Source organism: Elephantulus edwardii, unplaced genomic scaffold (assembly GCF_000299155.1).
Source record: "Elephantulus edwardii isolate Elephantulus edwardi_28Jun2011 unplaced genomic scaffold, EleEdw1.0 scaffold00227, whole genome shotgun sequence".
Taxonomy (NCBI): domain Eukaryota; kingdom Metazoa; phylum Chordata; class Mammalia; order Macroscelidea; family Macroscelididae; genus Elephantulus; species Elephantulus edwardii.
The window spans coordinates 3,605,885-3,627,323 of record NW_006399977.1 but is presented as its reverse complement, the minus strand read 5'-3'; the positions used below and the strand labels follow the sequence as shown (position 1 = coordinate 3,627,323).

The 21,439-nt window shown below is 36.9% G+C and overlaps 2 protein-coding genes across 2 annotated transcripts in view; both read left to right on the top strand.

Moving 5' to 3' along the window:
* COL24A1 (collagen, type XXIV, alpha 1) overlaps positions 1-21,439 on the top strand; it is a 548,498-nt gene that overhangs the window by 429,248 nt on the left and 97,811 nt on the right. The window contains exons 44-45 of the mRNA XM_006898370.1: positions 5,706-5,759; positions 5,867-5,920. Of these exons, the coding sequence (XP_006898432.1) occupies positions 5,706-5,759; positions 5,867-5,920 (108 nt within the window). The remainder of the gene's footprint in view (positions 1-5,705; positions 5,760-5,866; positions 5,921-21,439) is intronic.
* LOC102854892 (cytochrome c oxidase subunit 7A2, mitochondrial-like) lies at positions 8,893-9,315 on the top strand. The gene has a single exon (XM_006898369.1). It carries the CDS (start codon positions 8,930-8,932, stop codon positions 9,179-9,181), a length of 252 nt encoding a protein of 83 aa, XP_006898431.1. The 5' UTR covers positions 8,893-8,929; the 3' UTR covers positions 9,182-9,315.

Here is a 21,439-nt window from a genome sequence, read left to right as displayed (position 1 = left end):
TACATTGGTGTGAAACTGAAATTCAACCAAAATTCAGAAGAATGTAGAATAAAGGATATCATTGATAACATTCCATAGATCTTTCTGAAAACACAGAATAACAGAAAAATTGTACCTGTGTTTTATTGACTATGAAAAAACTTTAAACTATGTGGCTCATGAGAAATTATGGATTATAGTGAGAATAATTCTAAACACTTAACTGTGCTCATTCTGAAAAATAAGTTGTCAGATTTCATTTTAATTGGATCCACATTTACCATAGAGCTACCAGTTAAAAATCTAATGACATAATACGCTAAAAAAAGGAAAAATCAGTTGCAAGAGTCTCCTTAAAGTGTTTATGAACAAAGATGTCAGTTTAAAAACTAAATTGAGCATAACCTTTGTCAGAGTACTTTTTCAGTTGTCTCATAAGGCTGGGAAACACAGACAATGAGTAAGGAAGACTGAGGAACAAAGAATGACTTTAAATTATGGTGTTGGCAAAGAATACTGAATATATTACGGACTTCAAGAAAAACAAGTCTGTCTTGGAAGAAGTACAGCCAAAATACTCCTGTGAAACAAGTTTGGGGAAACTTTATCTCATGAACTTTGAACGTGTCATAGGAGAAACTATCACTAGAAGACCTGTGCTTGAAAAAGCAGAGGTCTTTGAAAAATAAAAAACCTTCAGACAGATGAGCTGATATGAAGACAGCAATGTTGGAATGAAACATAGCATTGACTGTGAGAATAGCATGTTGTTATTATGTGCCACTGAGTTGACTATGACTCATAGTGACCCTATGGACAACAAACCTGAATCCTGCACTATTTTGTGCCATCCTACCATTGAAACATTGTTACTGACACTGCATCAATGTATCTTGTTGAAGATGTTTCTCTCTTATGCTGATTCTCCACCTTTCCAAGTATGATGTCCTTCTCCAAGCAATGCCCATAACAATACTGCCTATTGGTCCAGTGGTAAGAATCTTTGTTTTCCTGACATTAAGATGCAATCCATACTGAAGGCTGCATTCCTTGACTTTCTGCAATGAGTGCTTCAAGTCCTCCTCACCTTCAGCAAGCAAGGTTATATCATTTTCATAATGCAGATTATTGATGAGTCTTCCCCCAATCCTGATCCCCACTCTCCCTCATAGAGCCTAGGTTCTAGGAAAATTTGCTCAGATTTAATAGGTATGGAGAGAGAATACAACCCTGGCAAACTCCCTTCCCAATTCCAAACCATGCAGTGTTCTCCTGCTCTGTCACACAACAAATTCCTGGTCCAGGTATACCTTCCACATAAGCACAATCAAGTGCTCTGGGATTCCCATTCTTCTCCATGTCAGCCACAACTTGTCCAGATCTGCACAGTCAAAATGCCTTTGCATAGTCAATAAAGCACAAATAGACATTCTTCTGGTATTCCTTACTTTCATTCAGAATACATCTGACATCTCCAAAGATTGAATTGGAGTATCAAGAAGCCAAAACAAAAGGAAAACATGTCAGAGTAAAAGAGCTGAACAAACAATATCAAAGGGCAGCTCAGGAGAAAAAAGCAAAGTATTATATTGAAATATGCAGAGACCTGGAATTGGAGAATTAAAAGGGAAGAACTTGCTTGCTCTGTATTTCTCAAGCTGAAAGAACTGAAAAACAAACTTAAGCCTCATGTTACAATATTGAAAGATGCTACAGGCAATATATTTAATGATTCAGAAAGTATCAAAAGATGATGGAGGGAATACTCAGAGTTCCTGTACAAGAAAGAATTTAATTGACTGACACTGAAAACTTCCCAGCAGTACCATATGAACAAGAACCAATGGTAATGAAGGAGGAAGTAGAGGCTGCATTGAAGGCATTGGCAAAATATAAGACTCCAGGGATTGATGGGATACCAATTGATTTGCTTCAGTTAACAGATGCAGCCTTGGATGCCCTTAGCAGTCTATGCCTGGAAATTTAGAGGACAGCTGTCTGGTCAATGATTGGAAGAGGTCCATATTTGTTCCCATTCCCAATAAAGGTGATCCAGCTTAATGTGGAAATTATGAAACAATATCATTGATATCAAATGCAAGTAAAATACTGGTGAAGATTATTCAAAAACAGCTGGAACAGTACATAGATAAGGAACTGTCAGAAGTTCAACCAGGATTTAGAAGAGACTGTGGTACCAGGGATCAAAGGTTGATAGAAATCTTATATATCCTTATCTTTAGCTTTAATTGTTAGTGTGTATATTTGACTAATAGTTGTATTAACAGGTCTTCTTTATATGTATATGGTTTGTATCCATTCATTCACAGCATTGTACTTCAGGATGAATCTTGAAATTATAGTTTTAACTATTAATTCAACCCCATCCTTCCTGTTTTATTTTCATTCTGAGCATAATAAATAATAAAATTGTCTGATTCTAAGTAGTCAATGTCAATCCATTTCACCTCACTAATGCCTAAATGTTGATCTTTTTGTGTTCCATTTCTCTTTTTCCTATGCTCAATTCTGCTAAATTAGTATTTTTTATGTTAGATGTTCCAATTATTAAAGATGTTTGCAATTGTTCTTCCTAATTTTTTAGTGTCTTCCAATCTGAAGGTTCTACTCCAGTGCTATATCTAACATATGTTCTTCTATTGTTCATAGTATGGTGTTATGTGCTGTCAAGTTGGAACCAACCTATAGTTGCCCCTTCAGCAAGTTTTCAGAGGCAGCAAATCACATGGGAGGAAACTGTCCATCTGTCTCCTTCAGAGCAGCTGGTGGATTAAAACTGTGTGCCTTTGCATTGGCAGCACAATTTCTTACCACTAAGCCACCACCAGGCAATGTTTTGTTCTGTTACACATTGAGTTACTACGAGTCAGAACCAATTCCACAGCACTTGATAATTATTACAATACCAAACCCCTTTTTACTGAATTTGGGAAAAAGTCAGAATTTTTTGCAGTCAATAAAATGACAATAACTAGATATTTGCATCATTGGCCAGCATGAGAAACACATAATCAAATACCTACTGGACAAAAATCTCAGTGACTCAAACGCAGTATGTTTCAAACCATATTATCAACATCCTTCCATATCTAATCAGGTTTTATGTGCTCAGTTTAGTGAACAGTATCAATGCCAATAGGATCTGGATATTTATCCAGATATCTTAGCCAGAAAGCTGGGTATCATCATGTATCCAGCTTAATGCTTACACTTATTTAATTCCTCATTGATATATGTTGTTTAATCTCTTATCTTCTTTCTTCTGCTTCTTTCTCACAATCTCACTCTCAGTTCTCACTTCTCACTTCTCACATGCAATTGGGAAAATCTTTTTTGGGTTTCTTAAAAATCCCTGGAATCAAACCCTACTGACATACTTTAGTTCAGGATCTGGTAAATGTTTTGCTTGGAATAATTCAGTGATTTACTAATTAGTCACTGTTTCCTCATAATAACCCTCTCAAATCCATTTTCTACCCAATACTTTCTCTAAGATGATTCTCTATTTGTTTTTCCTGTCAGCCCAGAATTTCTTTTTACCTTAACTATCTGGAGCACTCTTCCTTTAAGAGCCAGTTTATCATATTTCTCATATAAGATCATCCCCAATCCCTCTCCAGCAGTTCAATTCATCTGGCCACTTATGAGGCAAAATTCATCATTTTCCTTAATCAAACCATCCATCTTTGTGGTAATATTTACTACTAAAATATTTGCCTTATTTATTCTCACCTACAGCTTCTGCACTCAGAGTAGACTAGAATTTCTCACTTATAGAATTCCCAAGCCTATAAATCTTTATGGAAGCAGACAAAAAAGCTGGTGGATTTGACCTATAACCTTTGGTTACCAGCTGTATGATCTCTTCTATATTTACTATAACCAGAAAATGCCAGTGATGGAAAATGCGGCTTCTTCCCCATTTTTATGGGAATGGAATGGCCATAGTAATAATAGTGAAACTCTTTGAAAGTCATTTTTTGGTGAGATAATAATCCCAGATTTCGTGAAACAAAGAGAGACATTTGACTTTCTTTTTTGAACATCCTCTAAAGTTATATCCAAGACTGATGGTAAGGCCATCATTATCTATCACAGCTATGGACTTTTTAGTTTAATCAGATGCTCACTCTCATTGTCATTCTAGCTTCCTCAGCTCTATCTCTTATATCTTCTCTGTTTATTAGGTGACCAAAAGGTAACATTTACCTGAGAGATATGTCAAAGTGCTCGACTGATCAGGTTCTCTTATTTATGCACACAGTTCATATTTTATTACTAGGGGTCATAAGTAAATAATTTTATCTTTAATGTGACCATCTGCTGTATAAAGAGCTATCCAAAATAGTCTTTCATTCTTGCCACCGTTCATGCAAACAGGATTCATATCCTTTATGGAGAAGCTAAAACTTAAAACCATAAATATTTGCCTCACAGAATGCAAACAAAGAAGGCTCAGTTGACCTTCCTGTGAAAAGAAATGTTATTAACATATGTACCAGTCCTTTCTTCTCTGAGACCAGAAAAACAAACAAACAAAAAAACAAAACAAAAAACCCCTGATAACTGTTTTTCCTAAGGCATTTTTTCTAGAGCATTCAAGGAGTAAGAAAGGAATTTAAGGTGAGGAGAACAGCTGAAAAGGGATAAAAGTGATTACGTGTAGAATTCTTCCTGCATAGCTTTTACCTGACATAGTTCTATGTTGTCAGTAGTTTCTGTTTACACACTTGAAAAAGGAAAATGTGGTAGGACAGCATTCCTTTGGAGAACTAGAGTGCTGACAGTTTACTAAATGTCAAAGTCATTTGCTGTCATTTGGTATTACATAAAGTAACTCTTCCAGTCTTCAGCCTGATAAATCTACTATCAAAAGGCTATGAATTTCCTTTGCAAAAATGGAGACCATAGTACACTCCCAGAGTAGGAATAGTTTGAAAAAAAATAAATTTATTCTCAACTTCTTTTATGTGTTTATCAGCTGTATTTCCCAAATACTAAAAATTAGGTGACTTAAAATGATAGAAATGTATTCTCCCGCAGCTCTGGAGACCAGAAATCTGAAATAACATTGTTGACAGAACTACATACCCTCTGGATGCTGTAAGGAATATTCTGCCCATGTAGTAGTTATAGATACTGCACTCCAACCTCTGTGTAGACATCACTCCAATATCTGCCTTGTCTTCTCATTAACTTTTGTCATCTATGTCTCCCTCTGTGTATCATTTATAAGAACACTTGCCATTGTATTTAAGACTCACATTGGTGATCCAATATAAGCTAATCTTAAAACTATTCACATATTACATCTTGGGGCGGGAACAAACTAAAAACACTACTTTTTTCCCAAATAAGGTCGCATTCACAGATGCCGAGGCTAAAGTGTAGACATATAAGGGTTCTGGTTTTTTCTCTGATTTTTTTGCAGGAGTGTTGGGTGGATTGGAGAAAGTGGTCACCATTTAACCTACTACATTAATTAACATGCATGAACAAAATCTTTGCTCTTTTTAGTCATCACAGTATCCAGTAACTTTTTATGTTTTAGAGTACTCCTTTCCCCCCCAAAAAACATCATTATTTCTATCATTTAAATGTATTTTATAACACCATGCTACCATTTTAAGTGATACTATCTTATCCTTTAAGCCACATATCTCTATTTACTCTAATAATATTATTTCTTTTTTTCCTATTCCTAGGGTCATATGGGCGTACCAGGACCAAGAGGTGCCTCTGGTCAACAAGGACCTCCAGTAAGTTTTTACTTCTTTATAATTTTGACATTTAAAAAAAATCAGCATTAATATCATTTATTTGGCCCTTACATTACATATGATTCTTGTTTTGGTTCCTATTAAAGGGAGATCCAGGTGAACAAGGTGAACAAGGACTAAAAGGAGAAAAGGGAGCTGAAGTAAGTTCAAACTATTTAGGATCATTTGAAATTTATAAGACTTAAGAAAGCAGTAGTATTAGAAGTTATTTTCTATATCATGTGATAATTCATTTTCCCCCACAGGATTTGTTTTTCCAATAACATGCTAAAACATCATTGTTGATTGGTTTTGGTTTTGGTTTGGTTTTTGTTTTTGGTTTTTTTTGTTTGTTTTTTACTATCATCCACATTCTCTTTACCAGAAGTCTGTAATACACTATGGCTTTGTAAAAATTGTCTGAGATTATTTGAAGCAGAAATGCCAATGAGCTTTAAAACCGGTACTACAGAGTGAAAACTCTATCAGCCAAACTATTTACTTGTTTTAGGAAGGTTAGGGTGGAAATAATAGTTTAATTATGTGACACTGACTCACAATTTAAAAAACTTTTTTTTCCATAAGAAAGATAATTTGGTACCAAGTAAGCCAAAAAAAGTATTGATTTATTGGATTCAGACTTCTCTTTTTCTAAGCATTAATAGATACTACTTCATCCATAAATAGTAGCTTCAGCTTGTTGCTGCCCTGTTTTCATGGCATTTTGACTTCAGATGCTCTTGGTTTAAAGTTTAATTCTTAAGAATATGTGCTATATTGTAATAGAACATGAACATATAAAAACTATTGGATCTGAAATCATGTCTCTCCTAATTTTTACCCCTACATGTATTGAAAACTTGTGGGATTAAGTGTTAAGATAGGTTTGAATAATATATCTTACATAGGTGTTTCCTCTGTCAAAGTCATTTTGAATAGTCTTCCCTTCTGTCTAGTAACTCCTCAAAACCAAGCCTACTGTCACTGAGTTGATTCCAACTCATAGTGACCCTCTCTCAGGTTTCTTTTTTGGTTTTGTTTTTTGTTGGGTTTAGTTTTGTTTTGTTTTGTTTTCAGGTTTCTGAGGTTATAAACCTTTCCCAGAATAGACTTCCCCTCTTTCTCTTTCTGTTGTGGAGCAGCTGATAGATCCAAGCTGCCGACTTTTTTGTTGGCAGCCCAATAAATGATGCACTGTGCCACCAGGGATCATTAACTCCTTATAAGATTTATTAATAAGTAAGAATTATTAAATACTTTTCATGTCATTTACTGCTTCTGAAACCCCCACTGGAGGGTCACCTATGGGTCAATTCCAACTCAACAGCACACTACACTATCAACAATTGAAGAAAGCCTGAACAAGAAAAAAATGCGGAGAAAAGAAAACCATTGTGTAATTCACTCCTCGGTAAAGCTCAACTCATTGCCATTGAGTCAGAACTGATTCATGACTGCTCTTCTAGCAAGTTTTCAGAGGTCATAAATCACACAGAAGGAGACTGCCCATCTTTCTCCCACAGAGTGGCTCGTGCCTTTTCATTAGCTGTTCAAATATCTACGCACTAGGCCACCAGAACTCGCCTCTAATTCACCTAGTGTTTTTCAATGCGAAAGTGGAACAAAACCTAAAAGCTGAAAAACTGCAATTGCTTTCTATCACTTCAGCCTATTTGTGTGCTGTTGTTGTTGTTGTTATTGTTGTTACTGTTCGGTACCATCGGATCGGGTACGACCCATAGCTACCCTACCCCACGAACAACAGCTCTGAACCCTGTCATGTTCTATGCCAGCCTCACAATTCCTGATGTATTAGAACCCATTGCAGCAGTCACTGTGTTATTCCACTCACCTGGTTAAGGGTCTTCCTAGCCTTCAGTGACCCTCCACCTTTCCAGGCATCATGTCCCTCCCCAAAAAATAGCCTCTCCTAGCAACATGCTGAAGTGTGTGAGGTGGATCTTTATTACTTTGCCTACAAGAAGCACTCTGGCTGCACTTTCTTCAAGACATATTTGTCATATTTGTGTTAAATGCCTGAATATGGAAGCACCCTTTCAATGCTTAAACCTAAATTTATAAGTTTTTATAATGAATTTTTACAATTTTTGCAGTGCTTTCTGTTCACTTTCTGACATAGCTTAAGAAGAAGAAAATATATTTCTTGGGGTTCATTATGTTCAAATTATAACAATGGAAATCAAATCCTTTTACTAGACAAGTTCTTCAGCCTACATGATAAGCTGTTCTTTGACATCGAATATGAAAGGTGGTGGAGAACCATGTAATCAACACAATCAAGGAGAATTCCTTCTCTCCTGTTGGGATCAATATTGGCATTCCTTCCTCCTTCTCCCAAGGAAAAAAAAAAACCCCACCTCTTGTCATTGAGTCACTTATGACTCATAGTGACCTATAGAACAGAGTAGAGTTGCCTTTGAGGACTTCCAATCTTTACAGAGACATCTTTCTCCCCCAGAGAAGCTGTTAAGTTTGAACACTGACCTTTTGTTTAGCGAATGGATACTTTAACCACTGTTCCACCAAGGTTTCTGATGAGCACTCAAAATCACATTGAAAAGCAACAGAAGGAAAACAGAAAAATTTATTCATATATGTACAGATAACTTTTTGGTGGTAGATGAGCACTATTCTCTGGTAATTTTAAGATTTCTTGTGCTTTGTTCCCCATCTGTTGTTATTAGGTGTTGAGTCAAGTCCAACTCATAGCTACCTTTTGAACAACATATTTAAACTATCCTGTGCCATCCTCACAATTTCTTACACACTTAAGTCCATTGTTGTAATCACTGTCAGTCCACCTTGTTAAGGGTCTTCTTCTCTTTCATCATCCCTCCACCTTCCCTCTCCAATACTGTATAACCTCTCCTAGCAACATGCCCAACGTATGTGAAATGAAGCTTCGTCATCTTTCTCTCCAAGGAGCGCTCTGGCAGCATCTTCTCCAAGACATATTTATCAAATCTATTTTTTTCTTTTGGCAGTCCATTGGATATGCAGTACTCTTCTCCAACAACACAGTTCAAAGACACCAGTTAATCTTCTGTCATTCTTATTCATTGCCCAGCTCTCAGATGCATAGCAAGTGATTGAAAAGACCATGGCCGGTGTTCAGTTGTCGCTGTTGGTGGGCAAAAAATACAGCCAAGATGCTGCGGAATATGCTGGCTCTTCGTCAAATTACCCAGAGGACCATAAGTGCTACTTCACGCAGACAGTTTGAAAATAAAGTTCGAGAAAAACAAAAGCTGTTTCAGGAGGATAATGGAATTCCAGTGTATCTAAAGGGTGGGATAGCTGATGCCCTCCTGTATAGAGCCACCATGCTTCTTACAGTTGGCGGAACAGCATATGCCATATATCAGATGGCTGTGGCTTCGTTTCCCAAGAAGCAGGATTGACTTCAAATTATCATCCCAGCTCTGGCTTCAGTTTAATTCCGTGCCCTATGGACCAGTAATCTGATCAAAAGAGCTCTTCTTTGGGGATCAGTATTTATTGACTTGCACTAACTGTCACCAATAAAGCAGTCTTTACCATGAAAAAAAAAAGAGAGAAAAGACCATGGCCTCAGTCAGGCATATCAAACTAATAGTCCTCGATCTACCATCATTGCACCTCAATAATTTGGAGAGGTCCCTGACTGCAGAATTTCCCAGTACAATATATCTCCTGATTCCTGGCACCAAGAGTACTGATGATGGATCCAGGTCAGATGAAGTTGTTGACATTTTCAATCTTTTCACCACCTGTTATGATTTTTTTTTTCTTGACATTGAGATGCAATCCATATTAAAGGCTGTAGTCTGATATTCTGAAGCAAGCACTTCAAGTTCTACTTTCTTTCAGCTAAGAAGTTTGTATCATCAGAATACCAAAGATTACTGATGAATCTTCCTCCAATCCTGATACCACATTCTTCTTCACAGAGTTCAGCTATTTAAATATACAGATTAAGTAGGTATGGAGAAAGGATAAAACCTTGATGCATACCTTTGTTAATTTTAAACCATGCAGTGTTCCTTTGCTCTGTTTGCACAGTAGCCTTTTGATCTAGGTATAGGTTTCACAAGAGCACAATTAAGTGTTGTAGAAAGCCCCTTCCTCTCAATATTAAGCATAATTTTCTATTATCCACACAATCAAGTCCCTTGCAATGTACAACAAAGCACAAATAGACATTCTTCTGATATTCTTTGCTTTCAGCAAGGATCCATCCAACATTAACAATGGTATCCCTAGTACTATGGCTTCTTCTAAGTCCAGCTTGAACTTCTGGAAGTTCCCTGTCTTTGTACTGTTCCAGCCATTTTTCAACTATCTTCAGCAGTGTTTTGCTTGCATGTGATATTATACTGTTTGACAATTTCCACTTTCCGTTGGATCACCTTTTTTGGGAATGATATTAAATATGTGTCTTTTCTAGTCAGTTAATCAGAAAGCTGTTGTCCAAATTTCTGGACCTGCATCTGACATTTGAAATATGTCAATTGGTATACCATTGATTCTTTGGGGCCTTATTTTTTCCCAGTGCCTTCTGGGCAGCTTGAACTTCTTCCTTTATTTCTATTGGGTCTTGATCATATGGTATTACCTGAAATATTTCAGGGAGACCAATTCTTTTTGGTACAGTGATACTGTGTATTTCTTCCATCTTCTGATGCTTCCTGGATCATTCAAGATTTTGCCTACAAAATGTAGAAATACATTTCTAAGTAACTCAACTCAAGTTTTGAATTTGTTTTTTCAGTTATTTTAGCCTGAGAAATTCGAAGCAATTCTTTCCTTTGTATACTTCAATTCTAGGTCTCCACACATTCCATTAAAATAATTTGCTTGGTCTTTTCAATCTGTCCATTGAAATCTTCTGTTCAGCTCTTTAACTTCAACATCTCTTCTGTTTGTTTTGGTTTCTCAATATTCTAGTGCAATTTTATGGTCTCTTCTGACATTCGTTTTCATTTTTTTTCTTCCTCCTTTGTCTTTTTAGTGACATTTTACTCTCTTCATGGATGAAATCCTTGATGTTAGTCCACAAGTTCTGTGTCTTCAATCATTAGTGTTCAACACTTCAAACTTATTCTTATCTTTAAATTTAGGTAGGATAGACTAAAAATAATACTTTTGTTCCCTTGAATTTTTCATTTTCTTCAGTTTCAGTTTAAATTTGGGCATGAGTAATTGATAATCTGTTCTATAGTCAGCACATGACCTTGTTTTGATTGCTGATATTGAGCTTCTCTAATGATTCCTTCCATGGATGTAGTCAATCAAATTAGTATATAATCCATCTGGTGATGTCCATTTATAAAGCCATCATTTGTGTTTTTAAAAAGTCATTGAACAACATAAAAAAATTGATCATTATATTGCCAACCTCATTTCTATTACCAGGTCCATACTTTCCAACTACCATTACTTCTTCATTGTTTCCAACTTTAGCATTCTAGTCACCAATTACCATTACTACTTCAATTTTTTATTTAAAATAAAATTTTTATTTTATACTCACTTACTTTAAAAGTTTGTATACATTGTTTTTTCACACCAGATCTTTCCTATTTTCTTTACCTACCCCCCCCTTCGTCCATCAAATTGTGTGACCCTATGATTAACCACCACCCTTGCCCATCCTCACCACTCAGCTCCACTTCTCCCCTCTTGGATCCTCATACACGTTCTACAACATCATTAATACTTCTTGATTGCATTTTTGGCCAAGTTGAGGCTGCAAAATTTGGTAAAAATCTTCAATTTTGTCCTCATTGGCTTTACCAGTACATGTGTATCATTGAATGTTAGTCAAATTAGCAGATCTTCCTTATATGTGTATGAGTATCCTGTTATTTACAACATTGTGTTTCAAGATGTTGTTGTTGCTGTTGTTGTTACGTGCCATCAAATCATAGATGACTCATAGCAACCCTATGTAGGAAAGACCTGAACACTTGTGTAACTTTCAACTTTTCTCCATGTTCATAGAGTTTCCAGAGGCAAGATATTTTGGAAGTGGATGCCACTCCTGCTTCCAAGCTTGTCTTAATCGGGGAGCTCTACCAAACACTGCTCACCATGAGTAGCCATTATCTCATTTGACCCATCAGTGCCACAGTGTTTAGCATCACAGCAACCACAAACGTGCAAATATCTTTTTAATTAGGAATGCAACACCATTCTTGCTCTGTGTTGTTGCTGTCCCTGGCATAGTATACCATTTTCTGATTCAAAGTGGCCAAAGACAATCCATTTCATTTTGCTAATGCCTAGAATGTCAATGTTCATTCATTTCATTTCACTTTTTACAGCTCCTAGTTTTCCAACATTTATACTTTGTGCACTACATGTTCCATCCATTAAAGGCTGTTTGCAGTTGTTTCTCCTCACTTTGACTAACTTCCAATCTGGGCTCTACCTCTAATACTGTAACTATCTCTGTTTGTCTATTATTGATACTTTTATCTAATATAAAGTGGTTATTTTTCTTTTCTGAAAATGCATTTTAACCGTTAATTCCCCTAAGAGAGTGAATTAAAAATTGATTGTCCAAAAATCTTATATTAATCTCCTTTCTAGAGAAGCATTTAGGGACTAGTAAGTAGCTTTAGTTATGTTGCTTTGTTTGGCTTTTAAAAACCTGGAATTTATTTTCTCAGTTCTATTGTCAAGATGTACAGATTTGTCTTTCTCCATTATTATATGTGTTCCCTTGTGTGTCTGCCTTGCCCTTTTATAAAACACCACTCAAATTAGGATTAGCATTAATGCCTATCCTACTTTTGTATGACTTAGGTGAAAACTAAAGAAAATCTTGATTTCCGAATAAAAATATATTAACAGATATAAGAGAACACCAGCATAACTTTTGGGGAAACCAAATTAATTCTTCACATTGACTTTTGTTAAATTATTTGCTCTTCATTTGAAAAGAGAATCTTAAAGTATCTTTTTATTCCTATTTCCTAAGTAGTTTTCTGGTTTGAGTTTGATTTTGTTTTGGTTTTGATTTTTGTTAAACATATTTGAAATTGCCAAGGAAAAAATAGAACTATTTAAATTATACCAGTAAAAGTAGGAAACTTTCCCCCCCAGGCAGGGAAAAAAAACAAAAAAACAAAACCCCAGACGCACTGCCATCAAATCAATTCCCACTCATGAAAATCTTCCCTTAGTTTCCAAGACTGTAAATATTCATAAATGTGTAAATGTATAATAAATGTGATTTTTGTTCAGCTAGGGTCATTAACCTTAAAGTAAACCTGTGTTAAAATGTAAACATTTTGAAATTCTAGCTAATATCTTTTCTTCTGATGCCCTTTGTGAACTTAGATTTAACTTCTTTCTGTACTGCTTTATTCTGTTATGCCTGCTATTATTATTGTGTACAGTCGAGTCAGAACCAACCCATAGCTGACCCTCCAGCAGATTTTTAAAGACAGTTTAATCCCATGTTAGAAGCTTGCCCTTCTTTGTACTGCAGAGCTTCTGGTGGATTTAAACCACATGCCCTTTGGATTGAAGTATAATCCTTAGCACTGAAATAGCCTATTTCTTTTTTACTTTTAACAGTGAAATTAAACATGAAACATCATAGTTCTCACTCTCTTTATAACACCTATAAATATGAATAGATAACTATCATTTGACAAGCTTACATGTGGTCAAGAGTTTAAGCCCTTTAACTTGTCATTCTTAGTTAATTATTGTTATTACTGGTAGTAATAAAAATCTTCACTGCACATAAAGCACCCAATCTCAGGCATCTGCAGGCTGAAAGTTAAAATACTTTTGGGTCTGAGAGCCATAGGCCCTCAGGCCAAGAAAACAACAATTACACACCAGATCTAAAGGACATAACATCCTCTTCTGGGAAACTATCCTCTTGTGTCAGCACCATGTCACAATTGAAAGAGGTACTAAGCCACAAGAAGTGAGTCCTGGAGCAGAAGGACTCTTCCTCAGAACCATCTGACACTGGAAGCCTTCCCTGATATTTGTACCTGGTATTTGGACTTAGATATTCTTAAATTCAAGAAATACTGGCCACAACATAAGAAACTGGCAGCAGCACAAGGTGTTCGTAATCACTGAAGCCCTGACGGCTTGAGGCTCAAGCCATCATATCAAGGGCTGGTCAGGAGGAGAGAGGTGTTGAATGATGTAGGCAAGAGTGAAAAAGGAATGCTAGTGGAATAGGGAAAGGAGTGAGTCAAGACACATTTGGCAAGGGTGAGTAGCAACACTGAGTCTATTGGTCACTTCTATAATTGGGTAAATGTCTTTCATTTTCTCCTTTCTGTAAAATGCTTGTCTTCCAGATACTATTCTAAAAAAAATAATACAGTATAGAAATAAGGATTGGCCATCCACTTCTGAAATAACAGGGCTTTGAAAACCCTGTGTACAATTGAGCACACTTAGACTAGCAGACATGGAAACTGAGGCTGAGATCTCAAATACAGAAACACAAAGAAGAGGAACAGTTGTAAGCAAACACTAGTGATTGGATAGTGGAATATAAGAAACAGGAACATAGGAAAATATGATATTGTTAAGAAAGAAATGGAATGCATAAATATTGACATACTAGGTATTGGCTAAGTTAGATGGCTTGGCATGAAGCATTTTTAATCAGCTGGTCATATGATCTACTATGCTAGAGAAGAAAAGGTGAAAAAATTGGGTTGCTTTCATAATTTAAAAAGTCATTTCTAAATCCATCTTGAAATACAATGTGGTGAGTGACAGGATAATATCCATACACATACAAAGAAATCTAGTGGATACCACTATCATTCAAATATATGTACTGACAACTGGAGCCAAAGAGGAGGAAAAAGAAGATTTCTACCAACTTTTGCAGTCAGAAATAGATAGAACATGCAATCAAAATGTATTAATAATAAGTGACTGGAATGCAAAAGTTGGGAAGAGAGAAGAAGCATCAGTAGTTGGAAAATATGGGCATGGTGATAGAAATGAGGGTGGAAATAGAATGATTGAATTTTGTATTTACAATGATTTGTTTATTGCAAATACTTTTACTAAAAGACACAAAAGACAACTTCATACATGGATTTCAACTAACGAGCTTCATAAGAATCAGATTGACTAGATTTGTGGAAGAAATTTGGAGAAGCTCAATATCAGCAGTCAAAACTAGGCCAAGAGCAGACTGTGGGTCAGATCATCAATTACTCATAAGCAAGTTCAAATCGAGGGTGAAGAAAATTAAAATAAGTCCACAGGAACCAAGATGTGATCTTGAATCAATTCCACTGGAATTCCATGATCATCTTAAGAATAAGTTTGTGGCATGGAACACCAGAGGAGATGTGGGATGATATCAGAGATATCATTCATGAAGAAAGCAAAAGGTCATTACAGAAACAAAGGAGAAAGAAAAAACCAAAACAGATGTCGGAAGAGACTCAAAAGATTGCACTGGAATGTCAGGAAGCCAAATTTAAAGGAAAACCTTTCAAAGTGAAAAAAGCTGAACAGACAGTTTCAAAGAGCAGCATGGGAAGACAAAACAAAGTATTATAATGGAATGTGCAAAGAGCTGGAATTGGAGAATAGAAAGGAATGAACTCACTCTGCATTTCTCAAGCTGGAAGAACTGAAAAACAAATTTAGGCCTCATGTCACAATGTTGAAAGATGCTATGGGCAATGTACTGAATAACCCAGAAAATATAAAAAAAAAAAAAGATGGAAGGAATACACAGAGTCACTGTACCAGAAAGAATTTGTTGACACTGAAAAATTTCAGGAAGTACCACATGAACAGAAGACAATGGTAATGACAGAGGAAGTGGAAGCTGCATTGAAGGCATTGGCAAAAAATTAGGCCCCAGGAATTAATGGGATACCAAATGACTTATGTCCCTAAACAGATAGAAATTTGGAAGACAGCTATCTGGCCAATGAATTGGAAGAGGTCGATATTTGTTCCTATTCCCAAGAAGGGTAATCTAACTGAATGTGGAAATTATTGAACAATACCGTTGATATCGCATGCTAGCAAAATATTGCTGAAGATCGTTCAAAAACAGCTGGAACAGTATATTGATGAGGAATTGCCAAAAGTTCAAATGGGATTTAGAAGAGGCTGTGGCACCAGGGATATCATTGTTGATGTCAGATGGGTCTTGGCTGAAAGTAAGGATTACCAGAAGAATGTCTATTTGTGCTTATTGACTATGCAAAGGTGTTTGACTGTATGGATCATGACAAGTTGAGAAGAATGGGAATCCCAGAGCACTTGATTGTGCTTATGAGGAACCTATACCTAGACCAGGAGGCTGTTGTGCAAACGGAACAGGGGAACACTGCATGGTTTGGAACTGGGAAATGAGTGTGTCAGGGATTTAGTCACCATACCTGTGTAATCTATATGCTGAGCAAATTATCTGAGAAGCTGGACTCTATGAAGAGGAATGTGGCATCAGGATTGGAGGTACACTCATTAATAACGTGCATTATGCAGATAACACAACCCTGCTTGCTGAAAGTGAGGAGTATTTGAAGCACTTGTTGCAGAAGATCAAGGAATGCAGCCTTCGGTATGGATTGCATCTCAATATCAAGAAAACAAAGATTCTTATGACTGGACCTATAGGTTGTGACATGATGGATAGAGAGGAGATTGAAACTGTCAACAGCTTCATCTTGTGTGAATCCACAATTAACACCCTTAGTATGAACAGCCAGGAAATAAGGAGATGCATTGCACTGGGAAAATCTGCAGTTAATGACCTCTCTAAATCACTGAGGAGTAATGATGTCAGTTTGAGGACTAAGGTGTGTCTGAGTCAGGCTAATTACTAGCTATGCATTTGAGATCTAGACAATGAATAAGGATTACAGAAAAAAAAATTATGCCTTTGAGCTGTGGTGTTGGAGAAGAGCACTGAACATTCCATGGACAGCCAAGAAGGTGAATAGGTGTGTCTTGGAGATGGTGCAGCCGGAGTGCTCTTTGGAGGCAAGAATGATGAGACTTCACTTAACATACGTTAGACATATTGCTAGGATGACCTCTGGAGAAGGACATGATGTTGGGAAGGATGGAGGGTCAGAGAAGGAGAGGAAGACCCCTGACCAGGTGGACTGACAAGGGGACTGCTGCAGTGGGGGGACACAGGAAGTGTGAGGATGGGACAGGACTGGTTTCAGATCTTTTGTTCATAGGGTTGCTATAATTCATACTCGACTCATGCCACCTAACAAAAACAACAACATTTGGGAACTCTGGTTCCCTAGTTGGTATGGAGTTCCAGCCCAAAGACGGGCAGTTCAAATACATTGGCTTCTCCACAGAGAAAAAATGGGAAACCTTCTCTCATGATTTACAGCCTCTGGAAAAAATCTTTCTGGAGGTTCAGCTATGAGACAGTTCCAACTCCATGGCATTGAAAATATTTATATGGGTTTTAATCCAAGTGGCTTAAAAATATCTATTCCAGCAGCATCTCTCCTTTAGAATGACTTTACCAACCCTGTTGGTATAGTTTAAACCATGCATTAATGAGAGCATATTATCATGCTAGATTCAGATCCAGTCCTTCATCATAGTGCTTTGAGGACTTTCATTTGTTTAACTACTTTGTAACTCTCTTTCTATAGAGACAAAATAAAAACAATATTTCTATTTATTTCATTGACTGATAGTGAGGATTAAATTAGCTATTAAGTATGACACATTTAAAGCAGTGCTGAGGCAATGGCATAAGGATTTAAAATAGAGTGTCTTGTGGAACAAATATGCAGAGTAAGAGGGGGTATATATATATATATATATATATATAATCTCACTATCAGTTGTTCTCCTCTGGTGTTTTATTTGTTTATTTCTTGTTTTTCCTCCTCTTATATTTACTATTATTTACAATTATCTCTATTTGTTTTTATAATCTTGTCTCCACTAGAATAGTTTCCTGTCTGCTCTTTGTTAACTGTTTCCACAGTACTGAAACCACTGAGAGTACAGGCAGCACACAGGTTAGGAATGTCCAAGGTACAGACCATTCCTCCTTACCCTTAAATGCTGTACAAATCTCCCCTTCCATTGAAACAACTTTACTGAAAACAAATTCTTCATCAGTCACTTTCACTTGCTACATGTGCATCTTTTAAATTATTAATAATGCTTTGAACCTTTTCTTGCACTAAAGTAAGGATAAATAAAAAGTGTATGCACTTGTTCCAAATTACTTACAAATTTTTAAGACACAGAAATGGAGCTTGTTCATACCCTAGGGATTGTCTGTATTCAATATTTATTTATAAAATAACAAATGAATGAGTAAATGGCACGATTTTAAAATTCATACATGAGAAGACTAAGATATTGTAATAGACTATAAAGGAACTTATCTTTCTGTACAAATCCATGAGATATTTTGTCAGATTTTGTTGCAAGACCTTTCTCTTAGATTTACATCCTAAGAAGAATTACAAATATATTTTAGCTATGCGTCTTCAGATCTATCAACAATCTGAATTATGCAGATGACACAACCCTGCTTGCTGAAACTAAGAAGGACCTGAAGCGCTTGCTGTAGGGTCAAGGACTGCAGCCTTCAATATGGATTGAGGCTCAATATCAAGAAGACAAAGATTCTCGCCACCGGACCAATTGGCAGCATCAGGATGGATGGTGAAGAGATTGAGATTTTCACAGCTTTAGTCTCTTGGCTCCACAATCAACACGCTTGGCATCAGCAGCCAGAAAGTTAAAAAATGTATTGCAATGGTAAAGTCTGCTGCTAGGGACCTCTCCTGAAAAGCAGTGGTGTCTCTCTGGAGACTAAGGTGCATCTGATAAAGGCCATGGTCTTTGCTATCACTTGTCATGCGTCGGAGAGTTAGACAATGACTAGGGATGATAGAAGGAGAATTGATGCCTTTGAGCTGTGGTGCTGGAGAAGAGTATTGAGTATACCATGGACTGCTAAGAAAACAAACAGATTCATCCTGTAGAGGGTTTAACCGGGCTGCTCCTTGTAGGCAAGGATTCTGGGGCTTCGTTCTGACATACTTTGGACATGTTGTAAGGAGGGACTGGTTCTTGGAGAGGAACATCATGCTTGGGAGGGTGGAGGGTCGGCGCAGGACAGGAAAGCCCTCTATGAGGTGGATTGGTTCAGTGACTGGGGTAATCGAGATGGATGTATTGGAGACAGTGCTATTGACACAGGACAGAGCAGAGTTTAGGGCTGTTGTACATAGGGTCAGTATGAGTCGCAAGTGACTCGACGGCACATAACAACAACAACAACATGTGTCTTCCAGCTTATTTGTTTACTTATATTTTAGAAAATTAAAATTTTACTTGGAATTTATTCTCACATAGACAAATCATGCTGTAATTCAGAGTCTTTGTCATAATTTGGGCATCTTATAAGGAAAGGCCAGTCCCTGGAGAACATCATACTTAGTGAAATAGAAGCTCAACAAAAATTAGAATGAGTTAGATAAAAACAGTAATTGTAATAATGGGTCAAGCACAGCAATGGCTCAAGTTATGGCATAGGGCCTGGTAATGTTTTATTCTTGTACATGGGGGTTCTAAGTTAGAGCTAACTCAATGGCACTTGGCAGCAGTTGTTCCTAGAAAATTAATCATGTATAGTTTTGCACGTTATGTTTTATTTTCATGAAATAATCTTTATAGAAGAATAATAAATTAGTCTCACATTAAATGGGATATGAGCTTAAGCCTGCATGTGTAGGGTTCTCTAAAATAAGTGTATAGTTCAATACAATGATAAAATAAAAGATAAGCAAAATGAGAACTGAGGCACAAATGGAGACTTGTATGCCAGTTTTCATAGCAGCGTTATTCACCATTTCAAGAACATGGAAACAGCCCAGATGTCCAACCACAAATGAAGAGATTGAAAAATTTTTATATATTTACACAGTGAAATACTACACAGCACACAGGCACAATGATTTTGTAAATTATTAGCTAATCTGGAAGGGACTGGAGAGCATTATGCTGAGTGAACTAACTCAGTTCCCCAAAGACAAATATTGTATAAAACAATTATTGTAGAATGAGTATAACAATCCAAGGGGTGGGGAGGGTGGAAACAGAGGGATGAGGATGTGCAGGGGGAGGGTGGAGATTAGTCATGGGGTTGTACAAATTGATGAGTGGGCGTTTGAGGGAAATTAGAATAATCTGTTCTGGAAAACAGTGTATTTAAATTTTGTAAATAATAAAACAACAATAACAATAATATAAGTAACATATTAAATCTTGAATAAATAATTATCTTTTGTCTAATCCTTATGTTTAGGAGGACTTTTTTTTTCATTCTCCCTGGCACATGATTTCTCATAACCTTTGAATGCCACTATATTTCTTGTGGAGCTCTGGTTCCCTGGTGGGTAAGAAGTAGCGCTGCCAATCCAAAGGCAGACAATTTTAATCCACCAGCTGCTCCACAGAAGATGGGCAATCTCCTACCATGTGATTTATAGCCTCTGAAAACTCACTAAAAGGTCAGCTATGAGTCAGTTCTGAATCGTTGACAGTATGATGCTTTCTGCAAAGATTTCCATCCTCTTCAGGTTTAAATGAGTATTAATAAGTGCAAGAATATGCAATGATTTTATAGTACTCTCTAGGGGAATCATCAAGAAACTCTGGTGGTGCTCATCTGCTAACAGAGGTCAACGTTTCAAAAGCAGCAGCTACTCAACCTAGTGCTGTGCTCCCTTAAAGACTGCAGCCTAAAAAATCCTGTGGGTCAGTTCTCTGTCACATGACGTTGATATGAATTAGAATCCACCTGACTGCAGACAGCAGCAACAACAAGGGCTCATTCAATGACCAGATCATTCTACCCAGCCACTGTCATCTTGTTTTATACTTTGCAGAGATTAAAATTTCTTCCTTTTTAGATTTTAAAATCATCCTTTACAAATCATCTGACAATCCTCTCAGTTTTCAGCTGAAGAAACACAGTCCCAGAGAGATTATGATTTACCTAACATCACAGAACAACTTAGCAACAAAACCAACACTGGAAATTTTCTTTTCTGACTTTTGTAATTATACAAAAACTGCTATTACTTTGAAAACTTTAAATAAATGAAATACAATATCATTTCTTTTACTTAATCAGTTTATTAAGTGAGTTTTCAATGTGAGAACTGTGGGCATCCAAATAAAAGTTAAAGGGAATGAAAGAAACAATTATAAAATATGAATAAGCTACCTTATAATGTGTTTCAAGTTGGAAAGCCAGAGTGTCAACCTTTTAGAGCTATGCTATGGGTCTGAAAAATCCAGAACTCACTAATACCACCCTATCATGACCATGGAACTGGTCACCATCCACCATGAGACTTCAGGTGTTCTCTCCAGGACCCCATGTTTCTGCTTCAAGGCTGTAGGTCTCCACGGTGGGACCCTGGATTTGGCATCAGGTCCTGTGGACCTCTCTGCTCTGCAGCCTTACTGTGTGGTCAGGCTGTGGTCCCCTGGGGGAATGAATCAGCAGTCCCTGGACAAGGTCACTCATGTCATCTCAGCATTTCCCACATGACCTGGAGCACCTGACCACAGGGGTGCACTCTAGAGCATGTTTTTGTTGCATCAAGTCGCAGGGGACTCATAGTGACCCTATGAAGGAGAATCCTCAG

Coding starts and splice junctions, on each gene's coding strand:
- LOC102854892 (XM_006898369.1), top strand. CDS start 8,930: ATGCTGCGGAATATGCTGGCTCTTCGTCAAATTACCCAGAGGACCATA.